The 21,849-nt window shown below is 40.0% G+C and overlaps 1 protein-coding gene across 1 annotated transcript in view; it reads right to left on the minus strand.

Annotated features, from left to right (window-relative positions):
* Positions 1–9,794: 9,794 nt before the first annotated feature.
* Nachralpha6 (nicotinic acetylcholine receptor alpha6) overlaps positions 9,795–21,849 on the minus strand; it is a 213,056-nt gene continuing 201,001 nt past the window's right edge. Inside the window, exons 10-14 of the mRNA XM_076381441.1 lie at positions 14,397–14,506; positions 12,732–12,934; positions 12,017–12,217; positions 11,514–11,647; positions 9,795–9,908 (exon numbers count right to left, since the gene is read on the minus strand). Coding sequence (XP_076237556.1) covers positions 11,563–11,647; positions 12,017–12,217; positions 12,732–12,934; positions 14,397–14,506 — 599 coding nt within the window. The 3' untranslated portion in view covers positions 9,795–9,908; positions 11,514–11,562. The remainder of the gene's footprint in view (positions 9,909–11,513; positions 11,648–12,016; positions 12,218–12,731; positions 12,935–14,396; positions 14,507–21,849) is intronic.

Here is a 21,849-nt window from a genome sequence, read left to right on the forward strand (position 1 = left end):
GTGTGTTTGTGTGTACGTTATGTATATATATATATATATATATATATATATATATATATTTATATTTTTTTTTATATATATATGTATAATTTATAGAATTTATATTCATATAACGTATCGCCTAAGTAATGTAATACGGTACGTAATATTGTTTGATCTATACATACGCACGCTCGCGTCTATATTTATACGTATCTTTATGTATATTCGTGTGTGTGTGTCAATGTATGCGTATGTATATATGTATAGTTAATAATACTATGCGCTTAACAATTAATTCCGCATTCTCTCGCTCGAAACGAAATCGCTTAGCGCGTAACAAGTGTTTGTGACGACGCGCTGACTTGGCACGTCGCTCCCGGTGCCATCCGTGCTCGAAATGTCGGTGGAGTCACTGTGAGGTGCAATTATAGGATGGTTTAATGAGAAGAGGAAAATAGAAAGAGATGAGATCGTTTTTTTATCAACGGGAGCCATTTGAAAGACTAATTTCAGCGTTTAGGAAGCCGTAAAACAGTTCATACAAACGCGAAACATGTTCATTCTTATTGTATCGTAGCTGCTATCATATTTTGGTAGCTTCTTTTATGGGATTGAATTTTAAGTTATCTGTAGTGAATAACTTTTTATAAATCTATATCTGCTGATAATAAAATTGTACTACCTGGATATTACATAATTCAGCTGCCAATTCAAATGGATAAGAAATACCTACTTAAATTGATAGAAGCCCCAGAAATGACTAAAATCGGAAAAGAATATTTAATATGTCAGATATTTATGCGGCCTCCTTTTCTAATTATTTTTAACTACTAAACTTGCTCCCAATTTGAGCACCACCAATAAGGGAGCACTTTATACGTAAAGTGGGACACTCAAAAGAGGAACAGTTAGGTGTCGTCGATACTTTTAAGCACTCAGGCGTCTTATTAAGGACAAAATATGGATTCTTCTTCCCCTCCGCGAGTCCTACATACTACGAAGGTCCTAAACTCTCCTTAACAACCTGAACACGTTACCCACATTTTCTCTTTGAAGCTATAGAACTTTGCTCTCGACAAAATGTCCGCGTCACAAGTAGTTCCAGAGACACTTAAACATTCCCTTTTACGTATACTGTCCCTAATATCCGTGCACACAGGCCCACACTCGCACCTACACAACGGTTAATGCTCGTTACACGACTCGTCCTTTGCGTGGGCGGTTCAACTACCCCTTTGTTTGCACGCGTTTTTCGGCCTTCCGTAAACTCATAATTAATTTCGCGCGGCGTCGAACTAGAAGCTGCTTTTCCGCGGAAGGAATCCCCGATAGGAACTTCACCGAAGGCTTCTTCGATTGCCGATAATGTTCCAAGCATGTACAGTATCCAGGCTCTCGCGCCCTCCATCTTCGGTATCAACTCGAAAATTGGCTGCGAGCCGGTAAATTAGTCGACGAATTGGCAATTTCCACCGTAAGCCCCGCCATTTCCGGTATCCAGCTTCACCTTCGTTCGTCAAGCAGAGCTCGACGTAATTGACAGCAATTAGCCACGAACGAAGACGCGTTAGTTTCTGCCACACGTAACGCGAAACCGTTCGTATAGCAACACTGAAACGAGCCTGCCGTTTCAATAGATCGCGACTCTAAATTCCAATTAACGCGGAACAGCTGTGGAAACCGTTCAGATCGTTTGCTGGAATTTCGATCAATCGTTGGATATTGTTAGACTCCTCTATAAGTTTTAAATAATGAACAATTGACTCGATAGGAGTATAGTTATTTCGAATAGACCAAGTGGTACGTGGCTAGAAGAGTTTCAAGCCAGCCGTGATTCTGTACTTGTGCTTGGAGTTCTGTTTGGTACACGGAGACTATTCTGAAGTAGTAAGAAAGAAAAGTATATTCTTAATTATAGTGTTTTATAAATATTGTGGTCCATGGTGAAGTGATTTTAGAGGGTGTATTCTCTATTATCTTTCAGTATACAATAAACTATTAATGACTTTGTGTATAAAGATTCAAAAATATAAAAATAAAATTCTCTTCTTTAAAACCTCATGAAAGTCTTTAATCAATACTCATTCATGTCCTCAGTTAACACCAAATAGCCTTCCCACAATTCATATAATATTTAAAATTACCTCTTAGTCTGCGGCTACAGTGGATACATTCCCCGATGAACTGATATTCTAAGGAATAAATCCGAACTATTTATCATATGAGCAAGACAAGTTCAGCCATATTCGCCAGAACATCAGTTCGTCAGAAAACGCATCCACTGTAACCACAGCCTTACGAAAAGTTACTTCTTCTCAGCCACTTCACTCCACAAATCCCACCCCGTGAAACCACTGTCCCATAGCCACCCCATATCACCTCGAGTCCCACAAGCTCCCCGAAAGCATCTCTCACAGTCCACGCAGTTAAACAGTCGTGCAAGAAAGTTGGAACGCGTTTCGACCCGCAGGAGGGGGCAGAAAATCCGCAGTGGATGCAGATGGTTTTGATCAGCCGGCCAGCCGACTGGAAATGCGGCTGCCTACGATTACTGGTCAGATGTTCGAATCCATCCATTAACCATAGCCGAATTATGGCCCGGGGCCGAATCGGATCGAACAATGCCGTATCGCGCGGGCCGTTTTCTCGACCAAATGATTCGATGTATCGGGACACGCGAACCGCGACGGCCGCGTTTCGTATGCATGCCATGATGATTCGCAACGGTCGAGCGGCGACGCGTTTGGGAAATCGAAGAGCATCGACGAATGGAAAGGACACGAAAGCGCGTTTTCTCATTAAAGCGGAAACTGATTTCGGAATATCCCGATCGTTCGTCGGATAAAATTAACTGGAGCGTGGACCGATTAACACCGTTCCAGCGTTTCCATTCCCAGAGCGAGCATAACGCCTTTTGACTTTTGTTTCGCCGCGTCCTTCATCCCCCCCGCGCGCGTTCGTCGCCCGACGAAAATCGTGAAACGCGGCCGATCGCTCGCGGCGACGAGAAGGCGCGCGCGCTTGCGGATTCGCGTTTCGAAACGAGAGTCGGCGACGAGCAGAGAAGAGGAGAGAAACAAACGACGATGGTTCGTGATTCGACTCGAGGATCGCAATGATCGGTCGCGCGAAACGAAATCGTAAAAAAATAACTCTCTGCGACTTCGATAATTCGCTCCGCGAATTAGTCTGCGACTGGCGATGGCTGGCGATGCTCATTAGCGAGACAGCCTGTTAGTCGATACTTGGTTCAGGTATTTGGTTCTTCTTAGACGTCTAAGTGTGTGCGTTATTTGGGAGAAGCAGAGTTAGGGGCTCTAAGCTGCTAAAGTTCCTTGGAATTATAATTAGTTGGGGGTATTGAGAAGGATCGATGGGATGGCACCGAAGTCGACGTGAGTCATCTCAAGGGGTTTCGCGTTCGGCAATAATTAATAATTAATTCTTATCACAGAAGTTATGTACACGATACACACACACTTCGATCTATTCGTCCTGGAATGATCGAGCCTATCAAACGGTTTGGGATTCGTCCGCGTTCCCTTATTCTTCTTTATCGAAGCACAGACAAGAAATCTAGCCGTCCTATCGGAAAGAGACTCGAGAAAAATGCGCGTTTTCTGCCTTGTAATCGTTGCGAATTCCTCCGTTTCGATTTTTTTTATTGTGCGCACCTCACGATGGAGAAACTTTGCTCACCCTTGCTCGCGATAATGTGAAAAGTTTGAATAATGTTGCGATCGTCGGCTGAACCTCGAGTGGGGATCGATATCGACCGAAAATAATTGGAGTGTGTTCAAAATATTTCTGGAACGTTTGTTAAAAAAGTGTTTTTGGCACGCGTACTATGAGATCAAAATAATTCGACGTCTTTTTTAAACTATATATGCCTAATTAGTTAAGAGTATTTTTATCGATGAGTATCGATTCCTTTCACAATTTTTGCTAATGTGTAGCCTAATTTTAATACATCAACGAATTCTTCGAGTTAATGTTTCATTAATTTAGCATCTAGATATGTCGTATATCGAAGGAGTTGAACACGTTTTTAATACCACGATCGATTTCAAATGAAACAAAATTTGCTACCATGTTTCTATCTGTTTAAGAAGCTATACAGAGGGTTCCGAGATATGTGATACATCGCAAAAATAGAGAACTCTTCGTGACAATATTAAACAAAGATGTAAAGAATTGTTTCGTAGATCCATTCCTTTCAGTAGTATTAAGTTGCAGACTAATGTAGTTAAAAGAGGATCCATCATAATGCTTAATCTCTTTATCTTATTATTTCTTTTTATCAAGCGTATCCATAATTAAAAAAGCCAAGACACGCGAATGCTACTCATGGAGCTCATAATTTTTCTACGTTTCAAACAGTCTCTTTTACTAATCATACTATTCTGAGCGCAGAGAGGTAAGAGAATAATATTTTTTTTATAAATTACTTCTACATATGACATTTTTACGGAGTATTTAAAAAATTTATCTTACATGTTCAGTTAGTGTCTTCAGGATAAATTACTTAAAATATAGATTGTATCATATACTTGGAATGCCCTGTATAGCAATTCTGATAGCAAGTAATGTCAATACTGGTGTCCAGTGATCAATTATGGTAGCGTTTCTAATGATAACAATGACAATGATCATTATAATAATTACGATGACAAGAAGAATTATAATAAAATAATAATAACAACAATAATAATAACAATAATAATAGCATTTCGTAGTACTAGTAGTAGTAATAGTATCATAGGTAGTAGTAATAGCAGTAATAGTTGTAGTCGTAATGATAGTAGTATTAACGATGATGTTTCCGACAGAAACGATAACACCTTTACACCGACGACGAAACGATTACCGTATTATCAATTTCTTAATCTTAATCATTACATTACACGGACTCCATTGTTTCTCTCATAGCGTAACGCATTAATTGTCTGTTAAAGATGGCCTAACGAATTCGATCCTTTAATACAAATATCGTGCGAAATTTCTTAACCCTCTAGTCTCGTTTAATGAGCATTCGTATTAAAAATGCGCTCCTTGCTTTTACATCTCTTTTCGATATAAAACTTTGCACCCTTTTTTTTTGTTCACCATTTTAGAATAAATTATTCTACCTTTTATCCACGGCGCTCTATCTCGACGTCATTGTCGTAATATTTATTTGGTCTGCCTGTTCGCGATTTCATCTCATCTGCTTCAATGAAATTCGGATTTGAAACTAAAAAGCGAACCTCGATCGAACCACCCTTCAATCGATCCTTGTAATTTCGAACGAAGAATCATCGCGATCGCTCTTATATATTCTCATAAATCTTATTACCGTGAATTCGAAAATGATCCTAAATCGTAGACCGAAAGCGCGCCTCGATTGAACGTCGCCCTCGAATTCGCTTCGCCCGAAAATCGTCGATCTTATCCCTATTCGATCTACCGTGCGTGAAGAGTTCAATACGTATTCGTTGTGCTTAAAACTGACCACGAAGTTCATCGCCATACGATTAAACTTGTAAACGTTCTCTCAAATAGCAATTTCTGGTCGCTTCGTCTATTGGAATCGCGCGTTTCTAGGGTCACGTGAAATGATTGTCGGCGATTACGAGCAACTATGTGGAAACGATTTCGAGACGAAAATTTTTGGAAGATCCTTTATCGTAGAACGCGCGTTTCCCATGTATGGCGATACAAGATAGTCCCTTTTGAATTTGACATTAGCAATCGAACAGGAGTCGACGATTTTTTAGTTTATTTAAATGTAATTTTAACGAAGATTGCCAACGTTCCTTATCGTCTTGTCATTGTCGCGAGAAAAATTTGTAAATTTGATTATTATTACGTTTGAAAGTTCCATTCGGTTATTTCGAGAGAAATTATTATATTTAGACTCTTATAGGTACTCTTACTTAAATGTATGTCCTTATAGTTATTTACTGACACTGTTTACGATATCTATTACGTCGCTACGATGTATTTGAGTCCCACGCCATGCAAACATTTTTTTCTTATTTACATAATTTATTTTGAGTATTTAATCGGAACACCTCCAAGTTATTCAGTTAATATATATATGTTTCCCGCGTCGTTTCAACGATTTCAACGCACTCACGTTCCCTACAGACACGCTACTACGAGAAAACAGAGCAGTTTCTAACAGTAAGTTAAGATCTAAACGATTCTTTGTGCGATGCGGAGATCAATGACTGTACTACTGTTTCGTAACGTGGATGTATCACTAATTTCTTGGTCTGCCCTCTGGAACGTAATTTTCACATGCACGCGCGGTTGCAAAAGCGATCGTGGATATACAACTACAATATAATCGTTTCTCGTTTATGTTTCCTGGTGTATATTATTAACTTTACATTCGTTGTACGATACGAGAAACGTAACTGTCACGTTCCGAAGAGTACTTACGTTTATCGTTTCTTACGTTTACCTAAAGGTTGTATAAGAAATTTTACGTGAAAATGAACCGCGTTCTGATGCAAGATCATTCTTAATCACATGTTGGTATTTTAAAATGTAAATTCAGAGAGGACGAATGCAAAAGTGATATAGAAATGTCAAGATGATACAAAAAACTGATTAAATATACTAGATTTTTAACGAGATAAAATATAATAGTTTTCAGTGGACTGTTTTTTTAAAATTTGTTACTTTTACTATTAAGCTTATATTATCTTAAGTCAATTAATTTTTTATTACATGAAAAATAAAAACACGTTCTCACAACACGTTCCTTGTATTCTGCTGTAGGTTTACCTTCTGTGGTATTAACACGCAATTAAGAATCATCTTAGGCTTCATTAAAATTCTTCTAGCATTCTAATCTCGTTTCTTTATAACCATAAGTTACGATGATGTATATCGATAAAAATGAAATGGGATTAATACTGACGTTCTCCATATTCTTCTTCTCGTTCGAGGAATGAGTAGATACGTACAAAAGCTCGTGAGGACATTAAATGTACCCGTATTAGTTTTATTAAACACGTTCACGATGGTTACGAAAACACCACGAGAAGCCTGAAATCCGCTGTGTCACGTTATATCGACCGCCATATTTCTTTTCAGTGATTTTCGCTACTGAAATATCCTGACTCGTCAAGTTTACGCTAACAGGGATTCTGAGAAAGTGCTGATTGACTGTTACACCTGTTAAAGGGAAAAGGGAAGACAGCTAGTCGACTTTTACACAAGCTAAATGAAAATTGATTTGTACCAGTTATATAATTTTTGTATCAATTTCCCAGCTTTCACATTACTTAATTAATCATTTGACCGTGCTATACTGCTTTGAAAACGAAATTAATTGCTTCAGATCGAATTGCGTAATTCACGCAAAATTAAAATTATATTTAAGGAGAAACTATGCAAAACGGAATGTTCTGTATCGCCATGAACTGAACGTTGCACAAGATATACGTTTTTATAATGATAAGCCAGTAGTTATAACTTGGAAATGAACAATGTTCAACAACTACGAAATTTTTGCTAGAGACACAATCTTATCAAATACAAAAGCACAGTTGAGAACTACTTCGTGGTCGACGTACCGGGAGCTACAGCATTATCTCCCTCCGATTATGGTTGAAAGCTACTTTAACGAATGGAAGTTTTGAAGATCCTATCGAGGGCTCTTAATTATTGAATACTCCTTTCCCATTCGCGGTACGAGAGAGAAATGGAGTTACAGTCTGTGACCTGAAAGTTTCCTGGCTCAAAGCTAAATAGATAGAAACAAAGATAAAGGATTATCGGTCTGAAGCATAAAAACCTTGCTATTTAAATACCAACCTCAATCAAATATCAAAATCGAAAAATGAATAAACAATCTGTTCCTCATTTTAGATTTCCTCAATTAGTAGATCCAGACATATCCAGACAGACCTAACGGAACACAACACAGATGATCAAATATTTACACGGAAAACGTTATATTCGTTCTCGTTTTAACTGGGTATCGACCACTATCGTTAATTGAGGAGTGACAATTTTAGTTGGATTTCGAGCCATCGTTACGCCACCACTGTAACAACACAGGGAAGTATCCAAATGGTGACCCGGTCCAAACACCGTGGCCAACGCAGCCGAAGTTCGGTAATCGAACGAGAACCGATGCTTGTCTACGCGACAGAGCCGCTGGCGCAAATCAAACGTATTGTCTCTCGCTATAGTTTAAATAACACTGCGTGCGAATCAAAGCCGTGAACAGCCCCGTTGCGATCAACTCGAACGAGACGTTTCCCCAACGAGCAACTTCCACGCGATCAGAGTACAGTCATTGAAAGCTTCCGTATGGTCTGGGGGGGAGGGAAAAAAAAGACGCGGGTCGCAAGCGTGTGCGTGGTTGCCGCGCGATCGATCTCGCTGACCTTCTTTCCTCTGGCAGCCCAACGAAACCTGTTATCGCGGGGCCTTCGTGGATCTTCCAAGAACGCGGATTCGCGTGTGCACGGGAAGCAGGGGTTGTCCAACTTGGCAGTTTTGTCTATTATCGTCCCCTTCGTTTCGGCCTTTCCTTCGTCGATCCCCGCGAACCTGCGCGATCGCGACGAAGGTGCATCGTTCAATTTGCCGCTATCGATTATCCGTTCCACTCGTTATTTCCGGTTAAGTCGCGCCGGAGCCCTAGACGTTCGTTCATTTCCCTTTGATTCGAAGGCGACTCGATCGGAAGAATAGCATATCGTAATCGTGTCTCGAAGATAAACGGAACAGAGGATTGTGGCTCGGCCACGGAATTTTGGCTTTTGTCTCTTGTTTCCCTGATTGTACGTCAAGTGCACGCTATCGAAGGAGAATCACAAGCAGCCTGCGTACGTTTACACCAAGTGGAGAGGTTGGACATCCCCGACTCGAGCTTTCTTATTTGGCAGTTATTTAAAGACCGTCTGTTTCACGAGAGACCATTAGCGGCGCGATAATGTTCGCGATTCGAACGGAACGCCCCCGCGCTAAGCGATTATCACTATTATTATTCAAACTTTATCAACATATCTGTATCGTATAGTTAATAGTATTATCTTCAACGTTATTCAATCATTATTATTAGTATGTTCATTATTAATTATTAAGGTTATTATCGTAAGTATTATTATTATTGTTATTATTATTATTACTATTATTGTTGTTCTCTCTTTTCTCGTTCGTGCCGTTACTATTATTACTGAAAGGCCGCGACAACGCTCTCTCGAGGAATGTACAACACCGCTCGCTCGGAATTGCCAAATTCCAAGCGATGGTCCGTGATAACGCGCGTTACAATTTAACTAACAGGTCGTCGTCCGATTGAACATCGATTACCTATCCGGAGAGAAAGTGACAGCGGTTGACTGTTAGGTTTGAAAGAGGGTAAGAAGAAAGTAGACGCGCAACGTGGCCGTGTATTGTCAACATTGTAACGTCGAGGGCGCCTCTCTGTCCTCCCGCCGCGATCTACTCGTTCCTTTACTACTTCCCGCCCCTAAACCTCCTCGACCACCCCTGACATTTGACACGCAAAACGTTCGGTTCGCTCGGCGCCTCGGCTCGTCTAAGGCGAAGTAAAAGACCCAAATGGACGATGACTTCCCTGCCACTGGTAGTTGTCCTCCTTCCTGGCATCTCCTCAGCTTCCTCGGCCCCAGAACGCGTCGTCCTCCTCTCGCGTCTTCACTCCTTCCTCCCCGATCGTTAACTGCGAGCAGGTTGCACGCGCGTCTCTGTTGGTCTGTCGTGCACTCCTCTTGTCTAATTTTCCCATTTCACGGTTTTCTTCTCCCGAGGGGAAGAAGAATGGAGGAAGAAAGGGCAGACAGAGAATGACCGTGGCGAGAAGGAGGGAAATGTAAAGCAACGAGTCCGTTTCCCTTTCTTGTTTCGTTATTTCGCCGCGCCGTAACAGCCTCCTCGAAACCCACGTGTCGTCGTTTCTGGGGAACAGAGAGAGAGAGAGAGATATATAAGTGGGACGGTGAGCTCGGCTTGTTTCGTGTCGCTTCACCGTTGAATTATGACGAGCGAACTTCGGGACTCGTTCTAGCCGCGGACCGACCTTTGAGTTATTACGCTGGGTTTTTAAGTGCGCGGATGTACGTGCTCGTTAAGATGTCTTTAGGGACGCTCGCGAGACAACGGGGCTTGTATCGTGAACGTTTCTTTCGTGGGGCGAGAGTGGAGAATAATACAGAGCTTCTGGGGAACGTGTTTCAATTTCGCCTCGATATTTGACGCGGAACGCGGTTATTGCAGTTTATTTGGGCATCGTGGGGAATTAATATACAGCGTGGTTCTCTTGTATCAGGAATTCCAAAGCTATTTAAATTGATGAGGTCTGGGAAATGTGCTAACTAACTCGAAAACTGAATTAAGAGCAAAGATTGCCTTGCAGGTGTACGATTGCTTTTTAAGTGGGAAGATATTCTTCAAATGTTTCCTGGGGAAAATATTTTCAGGTGTCAGAAATTTTGATGAGTGGTTTCTTATTGGTTCTTCAAAAAAGCTCTTGGTTCCTGGATAAATTTTAAGAATGTACCTATGTCTACAATGTGTGTCTGACTTATGACTTACCTATTCTACTGTCGCTGTACAATAGCCAGGTCAGGCGCAACGATGCTAGTAGAATAAGCCAAGTCAGACATGTTTCATTTTTCACGTATTCTAAGTATACCTTCAACAATTATTAATTTGGAACATTTTTGTTTCATTTTGACATGTAGAATCATTCCTTTCCATTTCTGACACCTCTTTTTGAACACTTCGTATACATAGAATAAGACATATAGTATCGTTGATTTAAATAATAATGGAAAGAATTTTAAGTATGACAGAATAATAAAGAGTATTGTTTCAAAGGTACTTCTATCGAACAATGTTGGATAGTAAAGCAACGTATTTCTCTTTTTCATGCGAGGACGTCTCCATCGAAATCTCTGCGGGCATTCGAAAATTCAATTCTGCTGCGCTGACAGTTTCAAACGGCACTGTCTATTATTTGTGGAAAATTGTACACTACTCCATAGAAATTATCAACGTGACAACCGACGAGCTAAGCTTGTTATGTAAAACAAATTAACGTGTCCATACTATATTAATTTCGTTTTCATCCCGCGTGTTGCGTGAAGAGTGGCATTACACGATATTCGAACGCAGCCATCATGCCGCGCACACTGACAGCGCTACAATTTCAAACATATACATGAATTTCTATGGAAAATGTATGCACGGCGGTGTTCATTTTCACTGTTAACATTTGAATACAGTACAAATTGAAATTGTTCTCTTTACTGCAGTAAAAATTCATAAAAATTAAACGAATAGGCACATTTCCAGAGACTCTGGTTAAAATTTCTAAAGAAATCTATTTAACATTGTATAAGAATCATGCTGTATAAAGACTATAGGCAACGAGATAAAAATTATAGAATTTACAGTGTTTTAACGATTAGCTAAATCCTAACAATCAAGTGAGAAATTTTATTAGCACGAATATCTGTAAGTGTAGAGTAGGACTGAAATGTATAAAATTCAGATGTTACCTTTGGCATTTTTGTGCATTTTTTCGGTTACTTGACCGGGGCAGTCGATTTAATGGACGATTATGTGTGGCGCACGCAACAATATGACTATCGTGGCGAAAATCGTGAACAGTGTGAAGACGTACAAGCAAAGCCTGCAATGAAGAGGAACACAGTATTTAATGTCGCCATAATTCACTGATAACAAATCAAATATCTTTCGCGCATCATAATTAGGAAAGTTAGTTATTATAATATAGACCACAATGTGCTATAAATGAGTGCAGGCATAAAACAAGTTAAATTACGTTATATCATAATCTACCCTTATGTATTAAGTAAATAATAACTATTTTTTATCATAGTTAATCTCAATTCTTCTTGATAGCACTCGAATTGTTACAAAAATTAATTAATTAAACTTTTTATATTGATAGTAGCTTTAAGATATATCCTACGTTTTCATTCTGAATAGTGACAGAGAAAATCGAAAAGGAAGTTCATAAAATTGATACACATCTGACCTGTCCACCACCATGGCAGCGAATTTCCAATCGCTGATGGTCTCGTCGCTCTCGTCCGCCTTCTTCATGCGATCCGTAATGAATCGCAATTCTTTGAGGATTGTGTGCAGTTCTTCCTGCATGCCATTGAGGGGTAACGCCGCCGACGTATCCTCAACAGTCGTTGGCCTTCCGGTCGATATCGGTGTACCGAACCCCGACCTACTATTAAGCAAAATCAACGAAAACGAATTATTTCCTTCGGACGTAGAAGGAATACGAAATACATAGTTCATGAAATACCATAGAATCTTCAACAGAAGTTATTTAATACCAGTCCATTGTATGGAATCCAGGTAACATAAATAATTCAAACTGACTGAAAGTATTTGCTAAATTATATGTATGCTAAACATTTTCTGAGCTCGATACCTGCAATGAAGTGTCTGCTTTTTATTTCCAATGTGTCATGTTTTTTAAAATTCTTATAGTAACTCCTAAATATGCTAATTATTCTATCATGCCGTCTTTGAAACAACTTTCAGATATTCATAAAATATTTATGCTAAACTCTGTTATATATTCATTGGTAATATTTGTCTCTATGCAGTTAGATTCCGCGTGTATAGGATGACTGGTTCCATAAGACAAACTTCTGTCATACGGATTATGAAACAAGATTTCAGAAGCAGCTGAGGAATTCGAGAATTTCCGAGAAGCACGATACCTTATGTACCCAGGAGTATTTGCAGCGTTGTTCCTGTGACGAAAATCATCGTCGATGTCTAAAACGTTCGCCAGCAAACTCTTGCTACTTCTTTCCTTCAGCTCGATGTCTTTCATCCGATTGCTCGAAAGTAGGTTCTTCTTTTTAATCTTCTTTCCCGGACGATTCATGCACAGCATCCATGGCAGCCATTGTAGGAACACCATTTTTATCTGAGCGCAACGTCAGAATGAAAATTATTTAACTTTTTTGAAATGGCAGAAATGTGAATTTTTTTTGCGTGTACTAGCAACGAGGCGAATCTTGATTTTTCTCTGTATATCGTATTCGAAGCTTCCGTTCTTGGCAGTATTAAAGAATACATGTATTCAGTACTATCGCATTCCCTGTTCTATAGAGAAAATTCAGACTCGTTTCGAGCAAAGGACTACGCGGAATTTTTTTTAGCTGTAGGATTCTTGTCTCTGCTTGAGATACGTTTTTCTCTGGTTTATGAAACTTCCAGTAATCAACGGTCAAGAAGAAGCGCTAACGCCTCCGAGGCGCTTTAAACTTTCAGCAACTAAAGCACTGTCTTTAATGGCCGTAATGGCCGCCGCGGATGAGACCAGAGAATTTTATGAACCAAAACACCAGGTATTTTACGTGCACTTCCCCTAGAATGTTTCTGTGTTTCAACAAACTAAACAAATTTCAAGAGATTAGGAACTTGACTTTTAGGGAGCGCAGATCTTTCTCTTAATTTTTTGTTAGGGAAACAAGACTGAAGCGAGCAGTATTTTTAGCGTTACCAACATGTGGTTCTTGTTGTCTCTTTAATGATTAAGTCTTATTGTTTGTTAATTTATATGATGTAATTTATTACTTATATTGATATCTATTATAAATTCATGTCATAAAATTCGATGTTAAATGCAAGAGACTGTTCGATGCTAACAAAGATTGTGTAATTGTATTGATAAATCTTTTATTGAATTTCATGAATGTTGATACTCTTCTGTGTTAAAGATTCATAATGTATTCTCGTAAGTTGAATCAATCATCATAGAAATTTGAATTTCGCTTCGTAATCACGTGGTTATATTATGAAGAATATATTCAATGTAATGATATATTCTATATGTTAATAAATTTCATGAGCACAGAGATATGTAATACATATACTCTATAATCCTAAAATTCCATTTTGTGATAATGAAATTACCGTGAATTGAGTGAAACCACATTTAAATATCAAATATACTAATCTCCTAATTACCGAACAGAATATTTCAGAACGTACAACTTCCATTCTGCTTCAAATCCAATTAGTTATAAGATTTCTTAAATAAAACATCCCTTTCGCTGTGTCTGATTACACACGAAGCAGAAGAATAAGGAAGTAAAACTCGTGGAATTATTAATACCTCCTAGAAATGTAATCATTAAAGTAGACTTAAGAGAAGAGTTAGAACAGTTCCTCTAATTCCAACGAAATTTAATAGGTCGACAAAGAATAAAAAATTAGCAGCAGGTTCATTAAATAAAAGAAAAAGGCAACAGAAATTTAGAAAACACTCAAGACAGGTAGGAGAAACCGATTAATATGGAAAAATTGAGTGATATCGACAAAAAATGAATAGTTGGAATGAATAGCTAGCCTTTTTCACGTTAATTATATTTCAAATTCCTTACCCACTCTGGCATCACGTATCTGTCTGGCGACCTATGATGAAAGTTGAGCACCAACACTGTCAGGACGACGCTGCTCGCCACCATGAACATGATGCAATTGAAGTACGACCCTGAATTCGGGGTGTTCCCGAAGATACCCCGAAGAAAGAAACACAGAAAGGAGGCGATTAGTCACGGTAATAGATCGGAAATCCGCTCGATTAGTCGCTGAGAATGAAAGACAGCAGAGTTTCACCGAGTCTGGGTCGTGGAATTGCGGATTTGTAATTACAATCACGCTATTCCCTCTTGTCTATCTATGTTGCTTCACCCCTGCTAATCTTTCATTCGGCCTCACGACTATCGTTAGTTTCTCACACACTCGTACCAGGGATTTCATGGAAAATGAGGCCATGGAACGTCCGACTTGGCTCAAACGAGACACTACGTAGTCAGGTAGCTACCACTGCAGAGACACCAGTGGTTCTGATAGCATGTGTCATGGAAGATATGCATTCTTCATTCGCGATTAGACGATTAGTTAGGCACGAAAGATATTCTCGAGGTGCCAAGTACCTCATAAAATATTGCAAACAGCGAGTTCTCGATGTCTAGTGTCACGTATCTTCTGTTAATACCATATTCAAGCTGATCACTGGACGAGGTTATCAATCCTCCAGCCATTAGAAAATGAAATCAGCAATAAAGTACTGCTTCAACATTCACGTTGTTACGACTAATTCTTCGATTTTTAGATTTTGAACGTGAGTTTCAAAAAGCAATTGCCCGAAAAATAAACTAACTTTTATTAAAATTTATCGGTTATCGTTACACTAGTAAGTATCTCGTCTGAAAGAACCATAACCATCGGATATTTATAATCTATTTACGTTTCAACTGCATTCGCAGCATAGCGCTGTGGAACACAAACCGTTTTCTTCGCAGTAAATCTCTAAAAGTGTCTACGTACCCATTCTTTCAGTAATATAAGTAGGTACACAATAATCGACACTATTTGCTCAGCAAAAATTTATACTACTGTAACGTAGACTCTATGGCGGACTTTTGTAAATTTCAACCCAGAAACTTTAATTCGAAGTTCAGAAAAATCTAATAAAAAGAAAGGCCCAAAAAAGTGTTCCAGGGACTTTGCCCTAATGTCTTTCACAGGATTGACAGCAAAACAGTCAGTGTTCCATCATAGTATCTGTCGTTCCATGTTCCCCAGGGGGAAGTTCGTGCAGGAGAACCTTTACACCGTGGATCCTATGCTTCTCGATCCTCGATCGCGTACTTTGCGCTCGCGATTCGGGGAACGAAGACACGCGTGACACGATTGCTCCGTCGCCCATTCACTCGTTGCGACCCGGGGCCGCGTTTCTGTCGATCTTCGGCGAGATCGTTCCTCGTTACAACGAAAGAAACGCGGTCAAGGAAATAAAGAGAGGAAGAAATTAGGCGGGCGAAGAACGAAAGGGAGATCGTAAAAAACGCGCAGAACACTCGACTACGGCAGAGAAGAAGCACCGAGCAGGTTACAGACACAGAACAGAGAAGCGTACTTACTTGCATGTGCACTTTACGATAACAAACGTATGCTTTGGTTTTAATCTTGCCCGCGGTCAGCCACCCACCATCGAATGCCAAGAGGACTTGCTACAAGTTATAGTATCTGTTTTATCGTGTTTATCTTTGTACCATAACGGGTCGATTCTCATAAATTTACTGTAACTCGAGGCTATTGTAGGTGTATTGAGAGTTGAAATAGCTTTGTGATAGAGGGGATGTACAGGCAGGGGAAAACTTAAGGGTGATTCTAGACGTCAAAATAAGAGGAAAGTCGAGAATAATGAAATTGATTTTGAGAAATAGTTTGTTAGATATAAGAGTTTGAAAATTACTAGAATATGCCTGAAACTAGAGAAATTGAGTTTCAGTTATTTGTTTCTTTCGACGCTTATGAAGATTATTTTGCTATTTTTGATTTTCGTCTTACTTTGACGTCTAAAATCACCCTTTGAACTTTCCTTCACCCGTAGCTGTCTGAGCATCGATGACACGATTAAAAAAATTTGATTTCCGATGTGAAAATAAGTTCAAAATATGAAATAAAATTTGTAGATATTTGATTCTGATTTACAGAAAATATGCTTTTAATTTTAGTCGAGCACACATGCGCAAAGTATAATATTTGGGGCTTGAGAGATACGTCAAGTTTCTACTCTACAGTAGATTGAGTCAGACAGTGGTCAGACAGTTACCTGGCGTAACTCTCAAAACTCAAACTTAAAATTCATCCCATATTTCTGACTTATTTTCCCATGTAGGTTGAACTTGTATCACCGATTCTCAGGCAGCCTGTATATTGAAAAAAAAAACAAGCAATCGATCTGGTTGATGAAGTGTTTGGTAACTTCAGTAACGAGTCCTCTCGAATCATTTGCGACGATGCGAATCGCTGACCTGATTGGTGCCTCGAAGGGGTAAGGTCTAACACATTGGCATGCAGCTACGGAATGCAATTACTACGAGAGGATGCAAGAGTACTCTACGTATTAAGCCACGAATATTGTTACAATGTCTATGCGACGTGCATTTCAACGTAGACCTAGCATTTATGTTAAGGTATAAGCTGCTCGTAGACTAATAATTATAGCAAATTGTGTTCCATATTTCTTATACAGGGGGGGGTAACTGAATACTTTAGCACAGCTATGCGACAGACTTACTGGAAGATGTTACTGTATCCTAGGTTTACGGCGTTCCGTAATCGATGTTGTTTTCTGCTGTTTGCTCTACAGACTACTAATCGAAATTTCGTAAAATTTGTTGTATACGTATGTGTGTTAATCGATCTGGAAAGTCTCTTCCATACTGAATGGAATATTATATCAAATAATACTAATTATTATTATAATAGTTATACGAAGTTAGTCGTAATTAATACACCTATCCAAACTATTGATTCATGATACAATTACTTGTCATGTCTATTCACATACCATATAATAACTTCTCAACTTACTATACTCTGCTTATTGTAACTGTTGTCTGTTCTCTATGTATTGCTAAGTGCCTACAGTATACATTTAACAAGGCTCTCATATTTTTAACAAAGCTCCCTTGTACATACTATTACGAGTTTCATTACTTGAAACCTGGACGCTCATAAATTCGAAACTTTTGCACACGTTATCCCAGGACTACCCCATCCCCCAATTTCATTAAATTTCCATTTCTCTATATTCTCTCTTGACTGTATAGACCGTGCACTGTCCCACTCGATCGGTAATTCTTAATTATGCAAATCCATCGTTCCGAGCAATATTTTCCAAGAAGGGGGTGAGATATCAGCAGTTTGGCGGCTCGGCGAGGTACGCGTCGCGTCGGTGCGACCAGGAACGCGGAAACGAAAAGGGAAAGAAAAAGTATTGTAAAAGGGTAATCTCGGCGGCGGCAACGCGTCTCGAGCGTTGAAGAAGCAACACTAAAGGGCGGCTTTTAAACTCAGGGGTTATCTTGGTGGTCGCGCGTTTAACGGCTCCATAAAGGCCGGCATAAGCGTCACTGACGTGATTAATCGTTGTATATGAAAGCGGTTGCCTTTGCGTTCCTCTTTATTAATGAATCTTAAAGCGAACGTCGCGGCCATATATTTACAGTGTTACAACTTTTCCTCCCTCTGCGAGTGGAGAGATTCCGTCCGACCCTCTGACTGAAAAAGCTGCTCTCAGGGGTGCGGGAAAGTGAACCCAACCTGAGGGGAATAAGGGGAAAAATGGAAATTCAAGGGGTTACGGTCAACGACTTCGCCGTTGAGTAGAAAAGACTTTGCGTTAAGGGGACGCGAGTGACTTTGATACACGTATCGCACGCAGAATGATTCTCATTCCATTGACTCACCCTTTGTGCACAAATAATCGTCTATGAAGTGTTCTCGTAAAGTGAAGTGCCCAAGTTTGTTTAATAGAAAAGCATGTTGCGTTTGTAACTCCTTCTTTGTGTCTCAGAAAACGAGGGACTTATTTAGACAGTACACTTCAAGGATCTCATCTTCCATACCAACGGCGCTTGTTAATTTCCTTTTAAATGACTTTCTGGCATTTTCACAGTACTCGAGGTTCATTTTAAGTCCCATAGTTTTCTGAAAGCATTTTAAGGTCAATTCATATGTATAGGTTCTTTCGAGCGCTGGTAAAATGATGTTCCCTGTAAGTACGCTTTATGAGCGGGGTTTAAAATTCATGCAGTCTTAATGGAAACGTAACGCTTATACAATACGATGTATGTATTGCCCTGGCAGAGGGCTGGCTGGACGCACGTGGGGTCACGAATATTTATTGCAGGAGCACGTAGGCAAACAAGCGGCACGATTTACATGGTGAACGCAAATTGCGAGGATCTCTCAGTTGTGCACGCGAAAAACGTTTCACACAGCTTCATTAATATGTGCATCGTGTTACGAGGCGCTCGAATCGTGCGCGATTGCTCGCGAAGTTCGCGCAGGATCACGAGCATCCACTCTTTTGTTGCTGCGCGCAGCTAATAACGTCTATCCCGTGAAACAAGCGAATGACCATGCATTGTCGTTTCGTTCGTTAGACGTGTATGAAGTTCATAGCGGCAAACATCGTCTGACGAAGGATGCGTAACATTTCGGTGCGAAACCAGTTCATTTCGTGGCGGAATCACGCGCAGAAAATCTTGTTAGAAGTTAGCGCTCTCATAAAACGCTAATCAATAGCGTCGAGGCCTGCCATATAAGTTTAACTTCGCCAGCGCGGAAACGAGCATCAGAACTAACCTCGGGCGAATTTTCAGTTCATTGGTCAGCGATGATTTTTCGTTTCGAGTCGTGGCCAAGTCAAACGAACGTAGTACGTTGTACATCGCGATGCTATTCGACACGGATCGCATCGTTCTATTACATGGTCCAGTTAACACCGTGTGTTTAATTAGCAGTTAAATACCAGTATTTGCGCCGCCTTTGGGCAAACACGAGACAGCTTCATCCTTGTTCAAATATTAATAGAAAACTGTGCACCTCTTGTGTCTCGTCCGAGCTTCAGTTTCGTTCACATTTATTTCGATACCAAAAACGGCCGAGCTTCGTCTACTAATTTCATTTCTGGTTGCTCGAGGGTCGAAATCCGCAGGTGACTGAATTGTTCCTTGTCTTAGCATTCCATGACGATGGTAGTTCTGGAATATGTTGTTAAGTCTGTATGGAAATATTTCCACATTAAGAAGCCTTTGAATTATGAATTTGAGCTTGCTCTCGTTTTATTACGTACCAGGTCCTCAAATGCAATTTCTGCATCACGAGGTTTAATTTGTAATAGAGGTCTCAACGACAGAACAATTTTTCTATCCCCTGCATGAATTGTATTCGAAGTCTGCTATGTAGGGCACTTGCTACGCGATCGTGAAACATTTATTACTTTCCATCGTACAGGTACACGCGAAATCGCTTTCGGTTGGTTTGCGTTCGATAACCAGCGAACCCTTCTACTTCTGTGCTCCAGTGGTGCTGGAGACTAACGATTCTCTTCTCTGCGGTCGATTTTATGCGTTTTTTAAACGGTAATGTGTGATTCATTGCTGAATCTTGAAGCCGTGCTATGTAATAAAATAAAATATCGTAAATTGTAACCTTGATTTTGAGAAGTATTTCAAGAGAAGTGATAGTCTTTGATAGCATTCATATTTTAAAATACCATACACTCTCATAGTATAAAACAGTGGAAGATTATAGAGTAAAGTATTCGGTACATCTATTTTATGAAACAAAAGCAAATATCTCACTATGATTATAAGTCTAATTATCTCTAGGTACTTCAGATCTCCAGAATTGAAATACTGTTTGATCAATGGCTCTTTTAGATTCAAGTTAACAAATATTAGGAAAGGATTATATTCTCATTCCGCGATTCCTTCTCTTCTCATTAAAGTTCTTCAATCAGTGTCTACTTTAAAATTATAATCAGCCCCGTACGTCAAAATTAGCCATGTCTCCCGATTCTTTACGAAACTTGTCACATTTCAGCGGCATAAAAATCTTGATACAGAAGAATAAAACCGACGCAGCTGACGTGGAGTTACCCACGTATACTCGTTCCTCCACGAACGCCAACAACACCCGCCACTCTTGTATCCCCTCTTTCGTCATTCCTTCTTTCCCTCGCAGTTCGTTCTCTCTGCCCCCCTCGCTGTTTAAGAAGGAAACTCGTTTCTTTCTCGCGCATTCCCTTTCATCGAAGTCGCTCGTTTATTTCACCCTGTTCCTTGATTACTTCGAACGACCGCCTTCGTTACATCATCGCGTACCCAACTCGTCCCTCTAGTTTCCACCTCGACTACTCGTTTCCTTTTTCTTGGCCCTCTGTGCAGTCCGCGTTGCGCCCGTTCATTCGTCCACGATTTCACGCGCTCAATCTGCCCCTTGATTACTCTGCCTCGACATTGACTTACCCTCTCCCCACTCCCTTTGTTCACCCTCTGTACGAAGTCTCGATTCAGCTGCATCAGTTCGACCGAGCGAATCCTTAATTCCGTGATTTTAATGAAGCTTCGGCCGCCCTTTGACTGCACGCTAGATTTCTCGCTCGATGGACTGCGCGTTTTGCGATTTTTCATACCGCCTTCAAAGAGCTCCGAACTTTCCCCGCGCCATCGATAATCTTCGTCGCTCGACTTTCAGCTTCGCTTCCACTTCGCTGTTCAGTCGACGACTTCGCGAAATCGCAGCCGGGGAATCGCATTTTACGACATGTGCATGCTCCTGCTCTTCTGGAGTATTTTTCCTTGCCTCGGGTGAAGTTTGGAACTTTCCACCCCTTTCGTTATTTTTACTTTGGATACGCGAACTCCACGGATCGTGTATTTTGCATCCCCTTCGATGGTCCAGTATAGTTTAGTAGTTTCTTGGTTCTAACTAACGAGAAATGTTCGCGAGGTACGTAACTATCGTTTTGGCGAAAGTTTGCATATCTTGGGGGAAACTGATACTTGGTGTTGCCTTGCGGAATTCTAGCTTTTCGATGAGGGATTTCGCAATGAAAGGTGATTCTTTAGTTTTTGAATAATGCGAGTCAATAAAATTTGGCATTCAAGTTTTTCGGTTTTCATTACGTTCAGGCTGAGAGGAATTTCTGTTTCATGCAACAGGAAAGTTGTTTCATTTACTTCCAGTTCTCGGTACTTCGTTTTGACACTTCCCTTAATTAATACAGTTTTGCTGGAAATTTGTTTTAATTAAAAGTTTTCTCATTTTCTGAAGACTAATAAAACGTTCATCGAGCGAAAGGCGGATATTCATGTATGTGTTTCGAAAGTCAGCTGCCGTGACATAAAATGCCGTAAAAAGATTACGGATATTATAACTATAGCTGTACTTTGTTTAAGAGGGAGGATTTGTATTTTTATCACGAGTTTTTCATAGTTTTGCATTTGTTCCCCTTTTATCAATTCCGTG

The sequence above is a fragment of the Calliopsis andreniformis genome, chromosome 6 (genome assembly GCF_051401765.1).
Source record: "Calliopsis andreniformis isolate RMS-2024a chromosome 6, iyCalAndr_principal, whole genome shotgun sequence".
Lineage (NCBI taxonomy): Eukaryota > Metazoa > Arthropoda > Insecta > Hymenoptera > Andrenidae > Calliopsis > Calliopsis andreniformis.